This window comes from Macaca mulatta, chromosome 15 (assembly GCF_049350105.2).
Source record: "Macaca mulatta isolate MMU2019108-1 chromosome 15, T2T-MMU8v2.0, whole genome shotgun sequence".
Classification (NCBI taxonomy): Eukaryota; Metazoa; Chordata; class Mammalia; order Primates; family Cercopithecidae; genus Macaca; species Macaca mulatta.
The window spans coordinates 60755689-60778760 of NC_133420.1; the positions used below are offsets into that span (position 1 = coordinate 60755689).

At 39.5% G+C, this 23072-nt stretch overlaps 2 protein-coding genes across 5 annotated transcripts in view; one reads left to right on the plus strand and one right to left on the minus strand.

Annotated features, from left to right (window-relative positions):
* The window catches only part of NCBP1 (nuclear cap binding protein subunit 1), a 36842-nt gene extending 23633 nt beyond the window's left edge, over positions 1-13209 (minus strand). Inside the window, exons 1-7 of one of the 4 annotated variants that reach the window (XM_077965673.1) lie at positions 12929-13209; positions 6747-6835; positions 6069-6157; positions 5308-5408; positions 3628-3784; positions 1768-1875; positions 1272-1393 (exon numbers count right to left, since the gene is read on the minus strand). In XM_077965673.1, coding sequence (XP_077821799.1) covers positions 1272-1393; positions 1768-1875; positions 3628-3687 — 290 coding nt within the window. In that variant the 5' untranslated portion in view covers positions 3688-3784; positions 5308-5408; positions 6069-6157; positions 6747-6835; positions 12929-13209. The remainder of the gene's footprint in view (positions 1-1271; positions 1394-1767; positions 1876-3627; positions 3785-5307; positions 5409-6068; positions 6158-6746; positions 6836-12928) is intronic. The other 3 variants (XM_015117232.3, XM_077965674.1, XM_028835040.2) reach the window with 3 other exon arrangements.
* Positions 13210-13463: 254 nt separating this feature from the next.
* Positions 13464-23072, plus strand: part of TSTD2 (thiosulfate sulfurtransferase like domain containing 2) — a 33500-nt gene continuing 23891 nt past the window's right edge. Inside the window, exons 1-3 of the mRNA XM_015117235.3 lie at positions 13464-13579; positions 19066-19279; positions 20682-20998. Of these exons, the coding sequence (XP_014972721.2) occupies positions 19115-19279; positions 20682-20998 (482 nt within the window). The 5' untranslated portion in view covers positions 13464-13579; positions 19066-19114. The remainder of the gene's footprint in view (positions 13580-19065; positions 19280-20681; positions 20999-23072) is intronic.

Here is a 23072-nt window from a genome sequence, read left to right on the forward strand (position 1 = left end):
AAGTGAAATACCCTACAACTATTAAAAAGATTTATGAAGTATTTTTATGCAACAAATCCAAGTTATAGTAAGAAAAAGAAAAAAGCCAAGTGAAGAACAGTGTGTATATTGGGCTATCACTTGAATAAAAAAGAGAAAGGATATGTATACACACACAAAAGATTTTTTTTGAGACAGAGTCTCACTCTGTCGCCCAGGCTGGAGTGCAGTGGCGGCACCATGTCAGCTCGCTGTAAACTCCGTCTCCTGGGTTCAAGCAATTCTCCTACCTCAGCCTCTCGAGCAGCTGGGATTACAGGCACCCTCCACTACGCTTGGCTAATTTTTGTATTTTTAGTAGAGATGGGTTTTCACCATGCTGGACAGGCTGGTCTCGAACTCCTGACCTCAGGTGATCCACCCGCCTCGGCCTCCCAAAGTGCTGGGATTACAGGCATGAGCCACTGCACCCGGCCAAAAGATTCTTATTTTTTAAGCTTCTTTTAACTTTACTTAATAATCAATTAAGTAGCTATTAACAGTTATCCAAAAAAGTACTTAAAAAAGAGAAAGTGAAATTTAACAATAAAATCAATCTGTAAAAACTTAAGGGCCACATAACCATTACCATGTTGCTGGATAGTTAAGCATAAATTTACTAAAAAGACCTATTTATTATCATTGTATCTAACAATCTAAACCAAGCTTTTACATCGGCTTGGGAGAGATGGGTAATGGGAAGACATGTGATTATTTTAATTGAAATGTGTCATATTACTTAAGAAGTACTGCCTGGATGGAAGGTTAAGGACCACTGTTTTAAGAGCTTGATTTAGGATTAATTTACATGAAATAAACACATTGTATGTGCTAGGGCAGTGGTTCTCCACTTGTGAAATGTGTTAATAATACAGATGTCCAAACCTCTCTCTCAAATTGTATAATTTATTAGGTCTGGGGGTTGGGGTCTGAGCATTTTAAGTACCACAGGTAATTCTTATCCACGCTAATATTTGAGGAACTATTGCACTAGGGTGTTTTATGTCTTTTATAAACATATAAAAGCAGCTTAAAAGAAGCTATATTACCAACTGTCCTGTGCACTGGCAAAAGTAAGCAAACCATATCTGATTACTTTGAGGTCTCGGTGAGTTAAAACAGCAGGAGAACAGGATTACCTAGAAAATACCTTCAGGAACTCTACAGCTTATTTTTGAGAAACTCAAATGATATCACTGATATAAGATATCCTTTACCTAAGCAACAAAGAGTACTATGAGCTGTGCCCTTACTTAAGATAGCTTTCAGTGTTGGCAAAGATGCGGTCCATCTCTGCATCTTTCTTTTCGTACAACTCCTTTCCAACCCAGGGCAAAGATGACAGAAATGCATACACATACCAATCTCGCCGCACCTAAAGGATTTTTAAAAAGTTAAGTTTAAAATATGCTTTAATTATATTCATTCATATTTTATCTATTCTTGAATGAAATCCTATGGAAGCTATTTAATAGGACTTATGACATCTGGTTTATACAGATCATTTCCAGATATATTAGTTCTAATCTTACTGGACAGCATCATTTAAATCAACATATATTATGAGAACCCACCAGTGTGCCAGTCAACTTAATTTTTAGATAGTAAGAACTTACAGTGTGATAGTCTGCTGTTTTTTCTTTATTGCTAATGGATTATCAGCGAAAGGTTTCTGGTACTATATGGAAGTACCAGGATTCAGTAACCCCTCAAGAGCCCCTCAAGATTCAGCGTGAGGGGTTCTCTTACCTGAGGCACATCTTCTTCCTGAGTTACGCTTACAAAATTTTCAAACATGGCAACCATTGACGGGGCAGCAATCACATGGCAATTCACAAGATCAGATAAAAAACGGACCTGTTGGGGCAAACAATTTCTGCTATTAAATCTAAATGTTCTTCATAATAACTACAAAACAAGCAATCTTCTACAGCCTAAACTATTGGGCTGAAAAACTATAGCCTAAGGGCTGGATCTAGCCTACTACCTGTTTTTTGCATAGCTGGGAACTAAGAATGGTTTTTACATTTTTAAATGCTTGAAAAAAAAAAAACCAAGAGTATTTTATGACACATACAAATTACATGAAATTCTAGTTTCTGTGTCCATAAGTAAACTTTTATTGCAGCAGCCATGCTCGTTCAGTTACATATTGTGTATGGTTGCTTTGTGCTACCATGGCAGAATTGAGAAGTTGTAACAAAAACTATATAAAGGACAGCAATCTGTGAGTTCATAGGTTTCTATGCTATACTACATCAACAATCCAGATTGTAAAATATTCTAGCTACTTCAACCTATAAGCTTCTTTTCTGTTTGACTGTAATTTTTACTGAATTACAGAAATGGAAATTACAGAACACATTTATTGGGTGTGCTCAGTGTGCTATTGCTAAACACTACTAAAAGTCAACTGTTAAGGGACCCATTCTAGTGGAACAAGCACAATCTCAATACAAATGAGTGACTCCCACACTAAAAGGCAAATTAAGTGTTTTTGGGAACAATGACAAAGGGAGTTGGGGAAAGCATCACAAAGGAGGTAACAATTAGGCTAGATCATAAAGGATAAGCAACAGTCTCAAGTAGTGAGCAATGAGGGCAGTATAGGCATACAGCTTCAAAAACAAGGTGTGTTTTGGGATCTGCAAGTTATTTTGATATTGCTGGAGAGTGTATGGGAGACAAGAATAGAGAAACACACTGGGGAAACCATAAAGGGTCAGGCTAAAGAGTCTGGACTTTAATCCTATAGCCTGATCGGTATCCAAACTTTTTTGATTGTGTACTCAGTAAAAAAGAATTTGATCACATATCTTCAACACATACATATTTATTTATTATATACACTGGATCACCATTAATCTATGTATTATTAGTAAGGCTTAATTTCATTTCCACTTAAGATAAATAAGAGTTCTCAATATTCACTTTCTGCAACCCAAGGAATCATCTTGTGCACCAGGCTTTTAAGACCACTCACACTGCCATGGGAAGGAACTAAGGGTTTTTTAACCAGTAACCAACATGTGCAGAGCCTAGTTACAGAAAGACCAGTCTGGTGCCACTGTAGAACACAAAGTGAAAAACAGAATCTAGATGCAAAAAGATCAGTTAAGAGGCTATTAAGAACATCTGGAGGAAGGCATAAACTATGCTAGAGGCCCTGGAGACCAAGACAGGACAGACTTGAGAGAAATTAGGGAGACAGAATTGACAGGGATTGGGAACACCTATGGTACAAGAAGGCAAAGGGAAGACAAAAATTAAAGCTCAGCTTTATAGATGGGCTATTCAGTACACAGTGGCCACTGAATGAGCTGGGGAAAGGGCAGAAAAAAGGAGGTATGAATGCTACATTAATTTAGGCACTTCCTGGTAAGATATCTGAAGGCTATGCAGCTAGCATCTGGAATACTGGACTGGAGCTCAGGAGAAAGGATGGAGACACAGTTACAGATTTGGGGGTGTCATCATAATAAAGGTGGCCTATGAAGCTATCAAAGTGAATGAGAATGCCTCAGGGGAGCATTTTAAATTATTTGGTTGTAGCTCACCTTTTCCCTCCATCCCAACAGTAAGTCATAACATACCAACAAACAAACTTACCAAATATACGGCTTCATTATAATTGTTTGCTTTCAATGACTCTTTAAGTTGACGAATCATGGCTTCTACAAATTCTCCACCAAAGTTGTAATTCCTGGCATTCAGCAGTCCAACTAATGTTGTATAAATTGTCAACTTCTCAGGTAACAGACGTGCACTGATTTAAGAACCCAGTATAACGAGAAAACCCCAAAACAATAGCGTTAAGTTGCTGAATTTTATATGAATCTTTTTATCATTCCATTAACTTTGGAACAGGATTACTTTTAGCTATGTCTTTAAAAATACTCCAGAAAAAGCATGTCACTGAGAAATGTTACAAACACAGTCCCGTAATTTTTCATTTTAATTCATTAATTAATCCAAGAGTTAAGAAAGTAAATGATTTAATTGTAAAGTTATCTTACTGAAATAAATAAAACTAATGCTACAACAGTTTTTCTTCAAGTGTGTTTAGTGGAACTGAATAGCATTTCCACAGAACATGGTTTCCATGGTAAAATGTCTCAGAAATCCTGGGTGAAACAAGCCTCTTTAATACAGAATCATTAAGGGGGGTGCGGCATTCAGAATTTCTAAACTTAGCTAACCAAATGTCATGGAAGTAGAATTCTACTTTGAGAAACACTATTCTAGTTGCTTAGAAAAGAGGCACAATTAAAACGAGTTTCATCTAAGTTCCTACCAGCTTAATTATTGAATTTTTTTAAAACGTAGTCTGATATAGTTAAGATTTGCTTACTCCAAGTATGTTGATTTTGTTAAAGTTATTTGAAAAGTATGGGAAAGGATTACAATAAACCTTTAGAAAAAGCAATTTTTCCTAATTTAGGCAGCCTTTAGAATTAGCTCAAAAAGCAAATAAGAACTCATAATCATTCAGTGGGCAAGAGATTCTCTTTGACTTGTTTTCCTAAAGTATCTAGCAGAACATCAGGGACAATTAAGGTCTTCAAAAAAATACCTGTGTTGATGGTAACTGTACTCCCTGAAACCCTACCAAAACCAAAAATTAAAGAATACTGCGAAGCAATACAAGTTCAGCCTTAAACAAACAAGGTTTCCAACAGTTTAAGTATAAATACTACCCCATTTTAATAAAGGATTTCAGAAGATTTCCTTAGTAGTTTCTTAAAGTTACCTTCACTTGATCTAAACTAAAAGGCTGAGAAGTGATAAACGTCACCTTCATAATTTAAAAACACCTCATGGATATGTTACAATTTCATGTAACTACAAAGACTCCTGTTTATCCAGAGAGTATGCCTATTACTAGTGGCTTCCAAAGCCTCTTCAGTCTTCCAAGAAGAGCTATTACTCGTGTTACCAATTCCCAAATTTGTTTGGTACTACTAATTTTAAAATCTAAGTATCATACATTTAAATATACATGCTTAAAAATATGTATCTGAATGAGACAGTACTCTCTCTATAAAAAGTCAACTACAATGATTCTAAGGTTCTAAGAAATAACACACAAGGAAAATGCTCAATTTTAGTTTTATCCCTAAGAAAAAGAGTTCATTAAAGGGCCAAAGGTTGGCTCATTTGTACAAACTTCCCCATAGAAGGAAAGCCAAGGACATATAGAACATAAACATATATTTTAAACATTTCCCAAAGCATTTAAGAGTAGATAATACATTATCACCTGGATTCATAAATCTTTTGCATACATACACTGTACAAAGAAGCCTTAAGATCTTGCTCTTGTAGTTAGGAAGATCAGCTTCCAAAACACCAGCCAAGCCTTCGAGGTTGCTCTCCAAAGAGCAGGCACTCTGTAGAGGACATCACATTAAATATCTGTCAAGTACTCAGCAATATAAATTTATTGTTAAAAATTTATTTAAATGTAAATATATATTTTAAAATCATTTTAAAATCATAACCAATCATCTGTCCTTTTGCTATTTTAGTGTACTAAAATAAAAATTTCCACATGATTAAAATAGTCTTACACGCATACAGAGCTATAATGGGTTTAGTATAAATCAATTCAGATAGTTATTGTTCTTTAGAAATCCATGAAAAGTCGATGAGTGAAATTTAAAAACTAAGCAGTCTATGATAGCAGAGTAAGCATTAGAAATGGGAGGACACCATTGGCTCCATTTTACCTCTGTTACTAATTCACTCTGTTACTCTGGGCAAATTACCTCAAGTATTCAGGGCTGATTTAGTTCATGTATAAATTAAGGGGCTATACCCTAGGTCCCTTTTAAGGCTCATCTTCTATGAAAATTATTAATTACTAAATTACTAATAATAATCAATTATCTGCATCCCAGGGGCTTCAACATGGATTCAATTTGGGATACAGATGCATGGTAATACCAGCTTTACCAAAATGTAGTTCAAGTTTTCAGCTGCAAAAATTAATCAAAGCAGTCAACCACATTCTTAAACCCATCACAGCCTGGGCCTATTGTGTGACATACCTTTTCTCCTACTTTGCATATTAAAGATTCCAAATGATCTTCAGTTTCATTTGCATCAGAGGTCTTTCTCCTTTTGTGAGGCTGCCCACCTATTTCAGCAACATAAAAAATTAACATTACATGCTAAATCTGCTATCACAAATTTTATTTAACCTTTTTAGGTTATAATCTGTTTTCTACCAGGCCCTATTTTTCTGACAGAGTAGAAGCTCTTCACAGACCCTCCATTTCTCAGACTAAGCTAGATTAACCAACACCTCCCATTCCCAGAGCCACTATATACAATAACTCCAGGAGGCATTATTTATGTTAAATTTTGTGTGAATAGTGCCCATGGAGCTAAGCAATCAGCAGCCCTGTGCATTTCTGTGGAAAAGCTGGAAAGCTGCCAACAACGCGTTAAACACTAGTAGTTAGAATACTCATGTACTGCTACTCCCATTCTTTCAACTTGAGTTGTTTACTGATCCTCAGTTGCTTGTTCCGAAACCTGTTAGTACCAGTAGTATTCATTAGTCTAATAATGTAATTATTATGTAAATGACAAAATAAGGGTGCAAAACCAAGTCGAATGCTTTGGGAAGACTTGATCGGAAAAAAAAAAGCTGTTATATCAGGTATAAAGAGGAAAGCTTCAAAAGAGGGGAAAAAGGAGCATAAAACATTAGGATTTCTCACTTGCTTCACATGTTTCTAAGCTCTAATCTCAAGTCTTCAATGAACAATTTCAGTTCTGCATATGATGCAGCACGACGGTATAGTTTATCCTAAATAATGGGAACGACAGTCAGTATATACATATTCAAAGAAAAGTCCTGAGCACTATATCAAATCATTGGCGGAAAAAAGGACCACATGTTTTACAATTCCTGCTTTAACTAGCTTTTATTAACTGAATTACTGATACTGATTTATTTAAAAACCATATCATTTGAATAATCTCTATGTTTTTTAAATCTACCATTCTAAAATCATTACCAAGCATCTGTCCTTTTGATTGCTAAACAATTCAAGTTGAATGAAGCTGTGCTAAAAACTAACCTCAAACACCTGTCTATTAAGACCCTTGCTGTATCTCTTACCACTTTGTTTAAAGCCTTAACACACTCACCTAAGTCCTTTTGTGGTTTAACATAAGGTTTAAAAAATTAAAATAATAGTGTTAAGTATGGAACCTGATGCTGCTGCTAAACACTTTTGGCTAGTCTAATACAATTCAATTTTCGATTTCCATTGATTCAATTATTTGGTCAGCATATGGGCAAGAAAGCAAGAGTCTGTAACTGTGCTGGGAATCTGTATTAATAATGAAAATCTGCAGCTGGATATAGGGCTACACAGTAGTAAGTTATATATAACTTCAATCTTCAGACTTGAATGGCCAAAGGAATTATCTTTACGAAGTTCATAATCACTTACTTGCCTCTGGAACACTTGGCTTGAAATGATGTATGGTGATTCTCATAAAACACAGCACGTGGCTATTCTAAGCTTGGAATGTTAAATCTATCGAATGACTGAAATGATCTTCAGATACCACATGAACTGAAGCTGAATAAAACGAATCTATTACTATCCACATAGGATCTGAGGGGGGTATTACAAAGGTTACAGGATAAGACACTCTGTGCTTCAACTTCCCAACCCATTAATTACCATTATAAACTGAATGTCCACTGACTATAATTTTGAAGGGATAATGCCACAAAAAGTATAATATGCACGCAGTATAAGAGCTGAGATGTACTGATTCCTGGAGATATCTGCCTGTGTAAAGTTGTAGACATGTGTGGCACAGAGGTTCAGGGACCTTGATTCTTAAGTATGTACCAAATCTAAGTCACAGGACCTATCAAGGTTCTACCACCCAAAGTACCAACTTTCACACAAAGGTCTTTTATTTCCAGGATTCATTTATTGAAAAAACAAAGCACAAATGATGTAATATTTACACGAGCCGCCAGCTATAACATTCAACAGCTTTCTTCTAGAGCAGTAGTTCTCAACAGGGTGTAGATTTTGCCCCCAGTTGTCATCTGGCAATCCTTGGAGACATTTTTAGTAGTCACAACTAGGGGAAGCAACTGGCATCTAGTGGGTAGGGGCCAGGGATGCTGCTAAATATCCCACGTTGCATAGGGCATCTCCCAAAACAAATAATCTGGCCAAGAATGTCAATAGTGCTGATGTTAAGAAACCATATTCTAGAAAGCAGAGCTCCTCAGAACCAAATTTCAGTGAGGTTGGGAGAATGGAGATGCTGAAAAACTAGCTGAATGAGAGCAGTTATTTTTTGTTGTTGTTTTTTAAACCTTAAGCACACTGTTCCCTTCTTTCTGGCTCATATATTTTGCCAACCCTTTATTCCACCTCTACAGTCTTCTTAACTTAACTTTCCAGGTGGCTTGTTCCAGTTTGGAATCATTCCACAGCCTTTAAAGCAACCCTGTTAGGCCCTCTTATAAGCTTGAAAAGGGGAAAATAATGCTGTAGGAAGAGAAGGTATGATTTCTGAGAAAAAAACTAGAAAATACATGTACATAGTCACATGTCTGAACTGCAAACCCTCTGTTCATTTTGGCTATATTAAAGGACAAGATTTGTCTGGAGAATGGGAGGAGGCAGAAAGTATTAAGAAGTAAGAAATGTTCCACTCTCATCTGATAGTTGAGAGAATATGAAGGGTGGGGGGAAACTACAGACATAATCTGAACTTATGAACAGAAATATGATATTGAACTCAGAAGAGAACCTAGGTAAGGGAACAGGGAAATGAAATAAAACAATATGAATACAATTTGGGGAATTAGCTCAATGTACCCTGAAGAAAACATATCTATGGTAGTTCCCAAGGCAAGAACAGATTTTTTTATTAAAATTTAACTATGTAAAAGTTTTAAAATGTAAATTAAAGATAACATTACCACTTCACTCAGACAGACTTGGCTAGTATAGAGAAGCAGGTATAAAATCCATCTGAAAGGATCTTAAGAAACAAACAAATTTCCCCTTTATAAGGCAATCCTAATTTTATATGGGCACACTGGTACATCTTATAGCCTTACAATAAATTTTAGACCCACAAAATGGAAAACAAAAACCAACTCTGTAAAATAAGAAAGTAAAGTAACTAAAACCAACAACTTCAACATTACATTTTTAAAACTTAAGCACACTGTTTCCTTTTTTTTTTGGCTCATCTATTTTGATATTGAACAACTTCAAAGAAAGATAACATGCCTTGATCCTGCAGATTTAAAACAGAGGCAACCATCACTTCTGAAATAAACTATACTCTCCCAGAATAAGAAATCCTTTCACTTCTATTCATTTTTTTCTTTAGTTAAGTAAAAAAATCAGCCACAGTCTAAAAGACAAGGACCTAATTCTAAGAAGCTTAAATGGGGCTAATACAGCAAATCTGAAATTTTTGTAAATTGCTGAAATTCCCAAAATTGTATTCGTATTGTTTCTGGCTAAGATTTTGAACAATCTAAATCCTTTCTTAAAAGAACAAACAATGGACTGCATATCCCATAGTAACTAAAAAGCTTCAGAGACATTTTTAAAGCAAGTCTAAGCAATTAAGATTCAGCACTGGACTAGTATCCATACACATTACTTTTCATTTAGCATTTCCTTTTCCTTGTTTATAAATGGACTACTACGTGAACTTCATTGGTACAGTCTCCTAATCCTACCTCCCTGAATCTTTGATAGTCAAGTCTCAACACAGAAGTCTAATTTTATAATCTTCCTATAAGATGCAACCCTCTGCTATCTCTCTAATCTTATCTCCTATAACTTCCCCCTCACTCTGCTCCAGCACCACTGGCTTCCTTGCTGTTCTATGAACATGACAGGAACCCTATAGTCTTAAGGCTTTTGCGTCCATGGTTCCCTTTATTTGGATCACTGCTTTTCCTCATACAGCTATAAGGCTGCTACCTTACCTCCGGCAAGTCTCTGATCAAATGGCATTCACAATGAGGCCTTCTCTAACCAACTTACATAAAATAGTAACTTCTCCCTCACAGAAATCTCTGCCCGCTTTACCTGTTATCACTCCATAGCGTCTGTCACTGTATGATACACTACACTTTACTTGACTGTCTTCTCTCTACTCTAGAGGGGAGGCTCTATCTTTATATTGTCCACTGCTGTATTGCAAGTAATTAGGACAGAGCTTGGCACTGTTAAGTATTTGTTGAATAAATCATTTTTCAGATATATTACTTTCCATATGATTGCTTCTATATATAAAGTATACACGTTATAATTACATATTTTATGTAAAATATATATATGTAAATATATTATATATTCTATTATAGTATTTTATATATAGAGAGAGAGTGAGTGTCAAGCATATGAAAGTCAGGGCAGAGACTGACAACAGCTGACAACTGTCCAGAAATGCTCAGATGCACCTATTTAATTCTGACTGTAATAATTCCTAGCCTATTTTAAGATAGCCTTCTATAATCCTTAAGCTTCTAAGAGTTCTCATTTTTAAAAAAATAGATGTTTAACTAAAAGGAAAGTATCCAAAATAATCTGATTCAGATCACTATGTAGGGTAAACTCCAGCTGATTGTTATCCAAATTGTGGCAATTTACAAAAATTTCAGATTTGCTGTATTATCAAACATGAACTGTATCTGCCTCTCCCATACTAAAATACCAACCTTAAAAACTTTTGCTTAATGAAGGCCTTGTTTTACTTGTCTTATTTACTCTGAGGTTCCTGCAGCAAGACCCAAATGGACAGCGATTTGGCTGCAAGCTGGTGTTAAAATGAAGCCAACTCCAAGAAAGTTATGTAAGTCTCCCAATAACCAAAGCAAAAGTTATTTTTCTACATATTTGCATTCCAATTCTCTAGGATGCCCTACAATGACATTTCCTCTCTCTTTAGGGATTACCTATAAGTGAGAGAAAGAAAGCATAAGAACAACAAAGAAATTGGAAAGAACAAAACACTCAAGTTCTCCAACCCCCAAGTAATGACTTGAGAAGTATATTAGTTTTTGATTAGTCAATTACAAAGCATAAGAAAATTGTATTATCGGCGGGCGCAGTAGCTCACATCTGTAATCCCGGCACTTTGGGAGGCCGAGGCGGGTGGATCGCCTGAGCTCAGAAGTTCAAGACCAGCCTGGGCAACGTGGCGAAACCCCGTCTCTACAAAAAATACAGGGAAAAATAAAAATTGCTGGGCGTGGTGGCCTGCGCCTGTGGTCCCAGTTACTCAGGAGGTTGAGATGGGAGGATCACTTGAGCCTGAGAGGCAGAGGTTGCAGTAAGCCGAGATCGCGCCACTGCACTCCAGCCTAACAAGAGTGACACTCCGTCTCAAAAAAAAGGGGAGGGGATTGTATTTTCTGTGCCTTGCACACAGGTTACACAAGAAGCCTCTTGTGTTAGAAATCAAAGCATGCAGCATAGTTATTTAATTTATACCTGGGTAGTGAAGAGAGCCCCGGACTGGATTTGCTATTGCTGGTGTTTGGGAACTGACAGCTGTCTCTCCGTGTTATGCTCAATCTCTAAACCCTTAGGTGTCAGATGAGAAAGCTGGACTAGAATATCCTCTCAAACCACGCCTTCGTAAGAAATCTGGTGTTTCACTATTAAAACTAAATGCGTGCGATTCTGCCTCCACCTCAACTGCCACAACACTCAAGGAGAGACAAACGTTAATGGATAAAACTTACTCAATTTAAAATGTCTGTTACGGTTTCTTTTCTTACATTGACAGCATCTGCTAACGTTTACCGCCTCTTAAGCGCTGGCAAATGATTAAAACATCATCGTTGCTGATGTGTATTACCTCATCTAACCTTCACAAAACCCAGAAGATATAAGTATCATTACGTCTATATTACAGACTAAAGTTTAAGGAGATTACATAACCTGGAAAAGATCACCAAGTAAATGGTAGGGTCTGGCTTTGAATCTAAACCCTCTGGTTCCAAAGTCTCACCTCTTAACCACTACTCTACACTCTCTTCAAAAAACAATACACTAAAACGTTAACAGAATTACTCTAAGTTTCACTTTTTTGGTGTGTGGATTTGTGTTTTTGACCGATTGTAAGGCTTATGTATAATATAAGCATTTTTTTGTTGTTAAAACTAGAATTATTCCGTCTTTATGAAGACAACACTATGATCTCCACGAGCACAATCATCCAAATGCAGATGGGAACCCCTGTTCTAACTCTCTGAGGCCTGAAGTTAGTTTTCTAGCACTCTCTCTCACACGAGGGAAATGCGCTTACGGCCACTTCAAAATCTGCAGTAACCTGTGTCTGTTTATTAGGGACCTCTTGGGCGTGGGTAAGACAATATTCTTTCCCTGCAGCTCGAAATAAGGGAAATCAACGGATGACCACTACCGGAACAGAGTTCAGATTGCAACTCATGAGATCTCTCAGTTCTTTCCTTCAGTGAATTCTTCCGAGCCCTTCTCAGGTGCAGCTTTGAAGGTTAAAACGAGACACTGGGACCAGTGGGTCCCTAAGACGCGGCAGCACGGACACAGGTGTGCTTCCCTGCTCGGTGGTGCTAAGGACCAAATTCTGAAGCCTCCTTAGAGACCAAGGGTCTACCCATGGGGTTCACCAGGCCTCCTTTCCCGAGGATCGGCCCTTGACTCAAAGAACTGGGGCGGGAGAAAAAAAGTCGCTTTCTAGAAGCCGCCCAGTCACACCGCCACTGTATTCCCCTCTTTCCCTCCGCGGCTCCCCACACGGTCCCGGGGAGAAGAGCTTCCAGTCTCTTCCATGGACACTCAAAGATGCCGAGCCTCGGTTCCCAACCGGGAGCGGCCTCCGCGGCCGGGCTGCAGGTACTCACCGTCGTTCTCGTCGCTGTGCCGCCGCCGCGACATGCTGCCCTCCGGTGCGCCGCGGAGCCCAGAAACCAGGCGGTAAGCGCCGAGGAAACTGTCCTGCCGCTGGCCGGCGCAAGGACAGCTGCGAGGCGCGCGGATGGGCCGGCACGCAGGCGCACTCGCTCGCCACGGCTCCCGGAAGCTCAGGAGAGGCCGCCGGGTGGGCTCGGCGCTGCTAGAGCCGGCGTGAGGAAGCTCAGTGGGCTACGGGCGTCGGGCACACACGCAACCGCCCCCTCAGGCTGCCCCCGCCTGCCGGCTGCTTCTTTCTCCCGCCTTCCGCTCTGTGTCCTTCCGGGGCCACGCAGAAAGTGCCGCCGTTTCGGCCAGTCAGAGACCCCGGACCGCTGTCGTCGTACGCCTGAAGGCGGGTGGTGCCGGCGGCCGCTCTAGTCCCCGCCTCCGCTCAGGCCGGTCCTCCGGGGCTTCTCAATGGTTTTCCCGGCGGCCCTTGCGCCGACGTCCAGGAGACTTCCGGAGCCTGGTGACGTCACGAACGAGCTTTTCTACCCAAACACGCGACGGGGAACACACTGCAGGGCGGTGAGCGGTAACAATTGCTAGGTGGAAACAGTGCAGGGAAGAGAGACCTAAGAAAGGATCAGGACTGGCGGGTATGTGCTCGTCTACTCCCACTTTCTGGCTTTTGCCGCCTTGGGAAAAGTGGGCGGAGAGGTTGGGCCAAGCTCGGCATGCGGGGTGGGGCCTGGGCGGGAGGCGGTGCCGCACGTGCCTCCCCCTGGGTTGGAAAGGCCGGCCCTGACGCGAGCGTGCTGCTCCCGGCTTGCCGGCTGGCTGTCATTTTCCCTAAGTTGTTTGCTTAAGAAGGAACAAATGATTGTTTTAGTAATCAAGGGTTATTGGGTACCTGTATGCCTGTGTGTGACCGTCCCCTGCCCTGATGTCTTTATGAGTACCATACTGGCTTATCTGCTTTGTCCATGGCCATCTGAAATTTCACTCTCCCGGCCTAATTCTCTTTCAGTCTTACCCATTTCAGTAAATGACGTCATCCATCGGCTGCTTAATCCAAAAATTTAGAGAGTCTTTCTTAGCTCTTTTCCCTCACTTTTTACATAACAATGATCTGTAAACCCTGCCTGTTCTCCTTTCAACACAAATCCTGAATCAGATCGTGTTACTGCTCTGTTTAAAAGTCTCCTGTGACGGCCGGGCGGGGTAGCTAACGCCTGTAATCCCAACACTTTGGGAGGCCGACGTGGGCGGATCCGCTTGAGCCTAGGAGTTCAAGACCCATCTGGACAACGAGGCGAACACTGTCTTTACAGGGAAAAAAAAAAAAAAAAAAAAAAAAATTAGCCGGGCCTAGTGTTTGGCTCCTGTAGTCCCAGTTACTCGAGGGGAGGGTTGGGGGCGGAGGTGGGAGGATCCCTTGAGCCCAGGAGGTCGAGAATACGGTGAGCCGTGATCACACCACTGCACTCCAGCCTGGGGGACAAAGCGAGACCGTGTCTTAAAAAAAAAAAAAAGTCTCCTTCGACTTTCCATTGCACACTCCATACCATGGCCTGTGGAGTTCTACCTCTCCTCACTGTACTCCAGACCCTCTTTCTGTTCGTACAATAAGTCAAGCTTGTTCTTATTTTAGGAACTTATACTGTTTCCTTTACCTGAAGGTCTCTGGTTCTAAATCTGCGTGACTGGCTCTTGGTCACTTAGGTCTCAGCTCAAATATCAGGTCCTTAGTGAGGACTTCTTTGGTTACCCAATTGCTGTTTTATTTCATTCAGCGAATATTGTATTTATTAGCATTTAGCACCTCGTAGGTGCCAGGCAGAGTTCTGAATGCTGAGGATGTCGAGGTGAACAAAGGAAAACCACTGCTCTCGTGGCGCTGATATATTCTAACGATCCATTCAGGAATAGCCCCAAATAGTGCCATCATAGGTAGTGAACAATGGGAGACTAGTAGATGAGATCAGAGGGGTAGGGAGAAGGTGCTCTGTAAGGACTTTGAACATTATCCAAGTAAATTGAGAAGTCATTGGAGTATGAATTTTTTTTTTTTTTTTTGAGACAGAGTCTCGCTCTGTTGCCCACGCTGAAGTGCAGTGGCACAGTCTTGGCTCATTGTAACCTCCACCTCCTAGGTTCAGGCAAGTCTCGTGCCTCAGCCACCTAATTAGCTGCAATTAAAGACATGCGCCACCACACCAGGCTAATTTGTGTATTTTTAGTAGAGATGGGGTTTCGCCATGTTGACCAGGCTGGTCTTGAACTCCTGGCCTCCCAAAGTGCTGAGATTACAGGCATTAGCCACTGTGCGGGGCCAGTCTGACTTATTTTTTAATAGTTACCTCTCTGGCTCCCAAAGGAGGAAGATAGTTCTGCTGTTACAATAATTCAAGCTGCAAATGATAGTAGCTTGAACTAGGGTGGTAGTGAAGATGATGGTGCAAAGTGATCTGATTAGATTGTACTTCAAAAGCAAAGCTGGCCAGGCATGGTGGCTCATGCCTGTAATCCTAGCACTTTGGGAGTCCCAGCTGTACTCCCAGCTGCTACTTGGGAGGCTGAGACAGAAGAATCACTTGAACCCATGAGGCGGAGGTTGCAGTGAGCTGAGATCATGCCACTGCACTTCAACCTGGCGACTGAACGAGACCTGTCTCAAGAAAAAAAAAAAAATAGGATTTTCTGAACAAGTGAATGATAGTGTGAGAAAATAAGGAGTCAGGAATCATCCCAAAGTTTTTTTTTGTCTGAGTAACCGGAAGAATAAAATTGTCTTGTACTCAGATAAGGAAGACTAGGGAAGACCAGAGTTTGGTTTTGAACAGTTGTATTTGAAGCTGAAGCTAGCTAGCTTCACACGCAGTGGGGTATGTGAATTTGTAGTTTGGGAGAAAGGCCCAGGTTGAAGATATGAATTTGGAGTCATTTATTGTATAGTATTCTAAACATAAAATTTCCTTTATGTTTCCCTTTTTTCTTTTTTTGTGTAATTTTCAAATATTTACAAAAGTAGGGAAAATTTATGATGCATCCCCATGTACTCATCAACTTCAGTAATTCTTAATTCATGAATATTCTGGTTTCGTTGATATTACCTCCTCTCACCCAATTATTTTGAGGCAAATATAGTTTTAAGTCCTTGGAAGTAGATGAGATCACCTGTGGGGTAAGTATAGATATAGAGTAGTTCAACATTTAGAGGTTGGGGTAATAAGGAAGACCCAGCAAAGGAAACTGAGAAGCAGGGACCCTTATCCCTAGCTGGTATTTTCTTTTTTTTTTACTTACTTAATGTCTCTCCTTACCAGAATATAAGCTCCAAGAGGGCAGGGACTTCAACTGTTTCATTCATAGCTGCATTCCCAGGACTATTCCATGGGCCTGGCACATAGCAGAGGTGCCACAAATAATAATAGTTCAGAGTATATACGTAAATGAAAATAAGCTGAGACTGAAAAAAGATGCAGAGTCTGAGGAGATCATTTTGGGGTGGTGGGAAAGGTACCCCACACTCAGGTGTGGAGACCTTGAATCAGGAAAGAACAGGGCTCATTTGCAGAACTGTGGCCAGAGTAGGATATGTGATGGGGAATGGGGAGCATAGTCAGAGATGAGCCTAGAGTATAGAGAAACTTAAGTTTTTCAGGCCTTCAAAGGAAGCAGTGACGCGGGGTAGCAGACAAGACATAAGTGAAAGATAACACTTGAACTCAGTCTTGCTATACATAGTAAGCATATGGGGAGGGAAAGAGATGAAAAAGTAAAGGAAACAAAGCAGCGGAAAGCATAAATGCTGGGACAGACCACATCAGGTCATATAGAGGGAGATTGGGAAAGATGCTGGAGGTGGGATCGGATTGGATAGTAATTCCTTTCTACAGTGTTACCTCCCACATGCACTGTCCTTATAGGTGAGTAAGTTCTCTGTTTCTAGAACAATGCCTGGAACCTAGAAGACCCTCCATAAATATTTGCTGAATGAATTTTAATTTGGAAATGATATATATTCTTTCTCTACCTTTACAATAAAACAGCTTTGAGCATGGAGGAAGTGTGTTGAATAAGATTCTTCTACTTATTTTTCTTCTGTCTGGGAGGCTTATAGGTTTGTGTAGAGTTAGAGATGTACTTTTTTCAGTGGGACTTTAAATGAAAGAGATTTTCATGAGAAAGGAAAGAGAAGCCAAAGAAGGTAGTGTTTCTTCACCCAGTCTCTTCCACTTATTTTTCAAATACAGGAGAATTGGGGTTTAATAAATCTGTATTACCTTGCCTTACCCGTAGAACAAAGCTCATTTTGAGCCCCATGGAAGCACCACTTAGCTGATTCAGATGCATTTTATGTGGTGCAAGTGACATCTTAATTTATGAATCCAAGGAACAAAGGTCCTTCATAAGGAAGTTGGTATTGCGTGTGTCTGTGTGTGTGTAGTCTCCATCAATCCCATCCAGCATTGTTAACAAGCAGTGTGTGTTCCGCCAGACATAAACTGCTCCTCGTTGCCTTCTCCTGGTTGAGGTACCCTGTAGACAGAGTTGTGAATTGTCAAAGTTTGTCACCAGTGTCTCCCACATTCTTTTTTCTCATTCTTAGGGGTGCTTTTTCTGCTCCTTCTTGTGGAGCTTAGGACCTCTTTGCACGTTACTGTTTTCACAACCTTGAGTGTCCACGTCTGGCTGCCTCCTTCAATGTTGTCCTCAAGAAACTAGCTTTGCCAGTTCACTAGTAATATGAAATAACCAGTTGTTATGCTGTGGGGCAGGAATTTGGACAGGGCACAATAGGAACACCTTGTCTCTGCTCTCAGCTCAGAGACCAATCTGGAATCTGAAGGGTCTAGTGGTTGATGCTGGCTGTCAGCTGGAGGCCTCCTCCGTTCCTCTCCACCTGGTTCTCTGTGTGTGATTTCTGCATGGGTTGGATTGGCTTACTCACAGCACAGTGGTTGGTCTCCTCAGCCTGAGCATCTCAGAATGAGAGCTAGTGCTGGCATCTCCTTTTGAGGACCCGACCTCAGTCATACAGCATTGCTTCCATCACATTTTATTTTTGGGAGCAGTTAACAAGCCTGCCTAGGCTTAGGGAAATGGACCAGAAATACTGCTGCAGCCATTTTTGGAAAATATAATCTGTCACAGCTAATTTTTAAAGAAAATGTTAATGTTAAATTTAAAATACAGCATTAAATTAAAATATTACTAATATTACCATTCATTGAACCCTAGTATATGCCAGACACTATATATTAATATTTCTTTCCAGTGCGCAGTACAGTACTGTAATGTAGATACTACAATGCACAATTTCCACAAGAGAGATTTAGAACTCAGAAGTAGCTTGCCCATGTTCACATGCTTGGCAAACTGCTGCAGCACAAACCAAAGCCAATGCCTTTTCTCAGTGTGCCTCTTAGTGCTTGTCACCTGTAACCTTTGCTTTACAAAAGAACCAATACAGTATGATGGTTGTAGTGTGTCCGTTTTGACAAGATTTGGCCACAGTAGGGATTTTGACATTTCTTCTGGCTCATTACAGTGGGGCTCTCTTGGGAACTATTTCTTTTACGGAAGGAAATTTGCATAGCCCTGAAATTAGGGGGCAAAAAGAAAAAAGCGTTTATAACTGAAGGTACAGGCACACAGCTTGATTGATTTGGGTTGTACCTGGTGCTTTTCTGGTATTATTTACCCTAATGTCTGCATGGCTCGCTCCCTAATTCAGGTTTCTGCCCAAATGCTGTTGCTGCAGAAAAGCTTTTCCTACTCTCTGTGTTCGAAGGGCTCCTCCATCACTGCCTCCCTACCCTGCTGGTCATTCTTTATAACCTTTTCACCATCTGACTTTAAAAATAAAAAATCAATTTATCCACTTGTTTACTTCACCCCACTGGAATGTAAACTCTAAGCAGACAGAAACTTTTGCTTTTGTTTACTGCTATATTCTCAGTGCGTAGAATAGTGCTTGACTTAGAGTCGTTGCTAAGTAAATACTATTGATTTAGTAAGTAAATGAATGCTTAGCTTGGGCTACTTTGCCCATGCTAATTTGCATGATTGATTAGCTTCATATCTTCTTCAAGAAGTAATCAAAGACTAGCATGGCTGCTTCTTTCTTATATTCTAGGAGGTCTTTAACTGAAAGGAATATCTGCTTCACTGTTGCAACCAACCAGATGCCTTCTTCCACTTCACCAGACCAAGGAGATGACCTGGAGACCTGCATTTTAAGATTTTCTGACCTGGATTTAAAATATACGAGTCTTATTAATCCCAGCAGCAGTCTCCAAGCAGAATTAGATGGCAGTACAAAAAAGAAATACTCATTTGCAAAGAAAAAGGTAGAATTCCTATGAATGTTTCATGATCATGTGTGTGTGGTTAATGCAGATACATTTGGAAGTAGCTTATCAAGGATGCTCTCCAGCTCAAGGTCCAGTCTAGTCAGGGACATTAACCAGTGATGTTAATTCCATCCCAGGCAAAGGGTAATCCCAGGCAAAGGGTAATCATAGGCAAGTGTGGCCCTGGAATAGCCATAGTGGAGTACTTGAGGAGGGTGAATCCTAGACAGATGGATTAGTTTTCATTCCTCACCCCCCGGGTCAAAAAAAACCCATAAAGTTGAAAACCAAATGACAAGTGAAGAAAAAAGTTGGTAACTATGATCAACAAAAGATCACTAAAAACACTTCCATCTCAGTAAGAAGATAAATGCCATAATGGAAAAATAGGCAACAGATGTGAACAGACAAGCCAGAAATAAACAAATAGAATAAGCAGGAAAAAGTATTCAGCATTACTACTAATCAAAGATATTAAAAAAAAAAATAGGGTAGCATTTCTTTTGCCTTTTATTTGGACCAACATTAAAAATATTGATGATACTGGTAGAACTCAGTGAGGCTGTGGATAAAATGGCACCCACATGCTTTTCTGGTTAGAGTATAAATTGGTACATTTTTCCTGGAAGTCACTATTACAGATTAAAATTTAAGGCTCTTTGACCCCTTAATTTTTATTTTGGATGTTCTAAGTAGGTGATTAAAGATATAGAAAGACGGATGCATGGAATGCTCATTCAACATTGCTTTTAACTGCAAATATTAGAAACAATCTGAATGTTCATCAGTTGGTAACTGGTTAAGAGAATTTTCTGTTTGTTTTACAATAAGCATAAATAATTTTTATAAAAACAGTAATATTATTTTCTAAGAAAGAAGACATTTTGGTACGTTTCTTCCCAGTCTTTTTCAATGTACTTTATAATGTGGTTGAGATTACATTACATAAGCAAATTTTATCCAATTTTTTTCACTTTATATTATATCATAAATATTTTTCCATATAACTTAAAACTGACTGCTTAATATTCCATGGTAAGCATACTTCATAATTTACTTTCCCTATTCCTTTCGAAAATAGCTGATAGTGTTATTTGTAATATTTTAGACCAAACTGTATTATGTATATTCCAGTGTAACTTAGAGCCTTATATCCTAAGAATAAAATTATGCTGAGAGTTATTTAACTTCCTCAATATAAAGCGTAGTTTTAATTTCTCTAATAGTCTCTTCTAAAGCTTACTAAGAGACGTGTTACTCCTCAGAGAATTGTATAACATAATGGAACATAAAACTGGAAGCCCCTGTGGAAAGATAATATAAGGAATCTCAGTGAAACTTCTATTAGCCATAAACCTAGAGTTATTTAACAGTGTTAGTATTTGAAATCTAATTGCAGGCCTTTGCCCTTTTTGTCAAAACCAAAGAAGTTCCGACAAAAAGGAGTTTTGAATGTAAAGAAAAATTGTGGAAATGCTGTCAGCAACTATTCACAGACCAAATCAGCATCCATAGACATGTGGCAACACAACATGCTGATGAAATTTATCACCAGACAGCTTCTATTTTAAAGCAACTGGCTGTGACATTGAGCTCCTCAAAGAGTCTTTCGTCTGCAGATGAAAAGAATCCTCTAAAAGAGTGCCTTCCACATAGTCATGAAGTGTCTGCTTGGCTCCCTGATACAAGCTGCTTTAACCCTGATGAGCTGATAAGGTAAGATTTTCATTCTGTATTTCGGTTTGATTTAAAGTATTTTTCCAACCACAATGAGATACTACAGTTCACTCATTAAAATGGCTAAAGTGAGAAAGACCAACTCTGTCAAATGTGAATGAGGATGTGGAACAACTGGAACGCCCAGTCACTGCTGGTGGGAATGTAATATGGCACAACCACTTTGGAAAAGTGTTCGGCGGTTTCTTAAACATGCATCGTTCCTGTGGCCCACTCCTTGATATAATACCAACAGCAATAAAAACATGTCCACAGAAAGCCTTGTACAAGAATGCTCACAGCAGTTTTATTCATAATAACAAAAACTGGAAACAACTGCAAATATCCATCAACAGGAGAATGAATAAACTGGTATAGTCATGTAAGAATACTGCACAACAATAAAGTGCTGTGAACTGCTAATATTCAAGAACATCTATGGGTGAATGAGAAAATCCTTATGCTGAGTGAAAATAGCCAGACAACACAATACATATTTTCTGATTTCATATACTTGAAGGCAAAACTAATATATAATGATAGAAGGGTTCTGGCAGAGAGTTTGGGAATACACAAGAGATTTTTTGAGGTCTTGGAAATGTTCTGGTTTTGATAGTGGTGTGGATTACACAGGTGTACCTGTGTCAAAAATGATCAAACTTTACACTTAAGATCTGTGTATTTCACTTGTAAACTGTGCCATGCTTTAAACATTTTTAAATAAATAGGACAGGAAAAACTAAGCAAAAAAAAAAAAGGGGGTTTTAGGCTAGATATCATTATCTGTATGATTTCAAATATACGTATCCAGAAAAAATGCATCATTTATTATGTTTATTGGGGAATGTAGCATTGCACATAGTGAATTTTTCAGAAAGCAGGTAATGTAGCTTACATTTTAAAGCATCTAAACTTTCTTTGATTTAACCTTTTTTTTTTTTTTTTTCCTGGAATCTTTCAGACATAATTAAATAGAGTATAGTGAATGTGATTGGACTTTTTCTGAGTGCTTTGATGCCATCAGGATGAACTTAAGTAGGAAGGTATAAAAGTTTATCTTTTTACTAAGAAGGCTCAGACTTACTATTCTGTTACCTCTCCTCCCTCTCTCCTAATTCTAGATCCAAACCCTCTGTATTATTGCTGTGTAACAAATTCAGCTTAAAACAACAAACAATATTTCAGTTTTTGAGGGTCAGGTATCCAGCCGCAGCATAGTTGGTGGTACTAGCTCAGAGTCTGTCATGAAGTTGCAGTCATCTCTTTGCTTGACTGGGGCCAGTAAATCTGTTTCCAGGTTTGCTCATGTGGTTGGTGGCAGGCTTGTTTTTTCAGTGGCTTTTAGTCAGAGGCCTCCATTCCTCTCTATGGGGGTCTCTTCATAGGCTGCCTGAGTGCTGTCATGACGTGGCATGTGATTTGTGAGAGACAAAGACACCAAAACAGAAACCACAATCTTTTATGACCTAATCTTAGAATTGCCATACCATCACTTTTTATTGATGCTATTGGTCACATAGACTAACCTCAGTACACTGTAGAAGAGAAATACACAAGGGTCTGAATACCAGGAGGCAGGGTCATCAGGGATCATCTTGGAGGCTGGGCACCATACCTCAGAGTTGTTACTTTTTAGTGTGTATTACCTAGCACCACTGCCTGCACTTTACCCATTCTGTCAGGATCTTAACTACTGGCAACAGCTAGATCCTTAAGGCACAGAATTCTAGAGGCCTAAGTTAGGCCAATAACATACATACTATATGTAGCCACAGACCGTAGCCTGTGCAGCAGCATATACCCAGTCAGTTGACATTGTTTGCGAGGTTTTGTGTTTTTTTTTTGTTTTTTGGTATTTTTTTGAGACAGAGTCTCGCTCTGTCACCCAGGCTGGAGTGCAATGGCGTGATCTTGGCTCACTGCAACCTCTGCCTCTCAGGTTCAAGTGATTCTCCTGCCTCAGCCTCCCGAGTAGCTGGGATTACAGGCACGCATCACCACACCCAACTAATTTGTATTTTTAGTAGAGACAGGGTTTCACCATGTTGGCCAGACTAGTCTTGAATTCCTGACC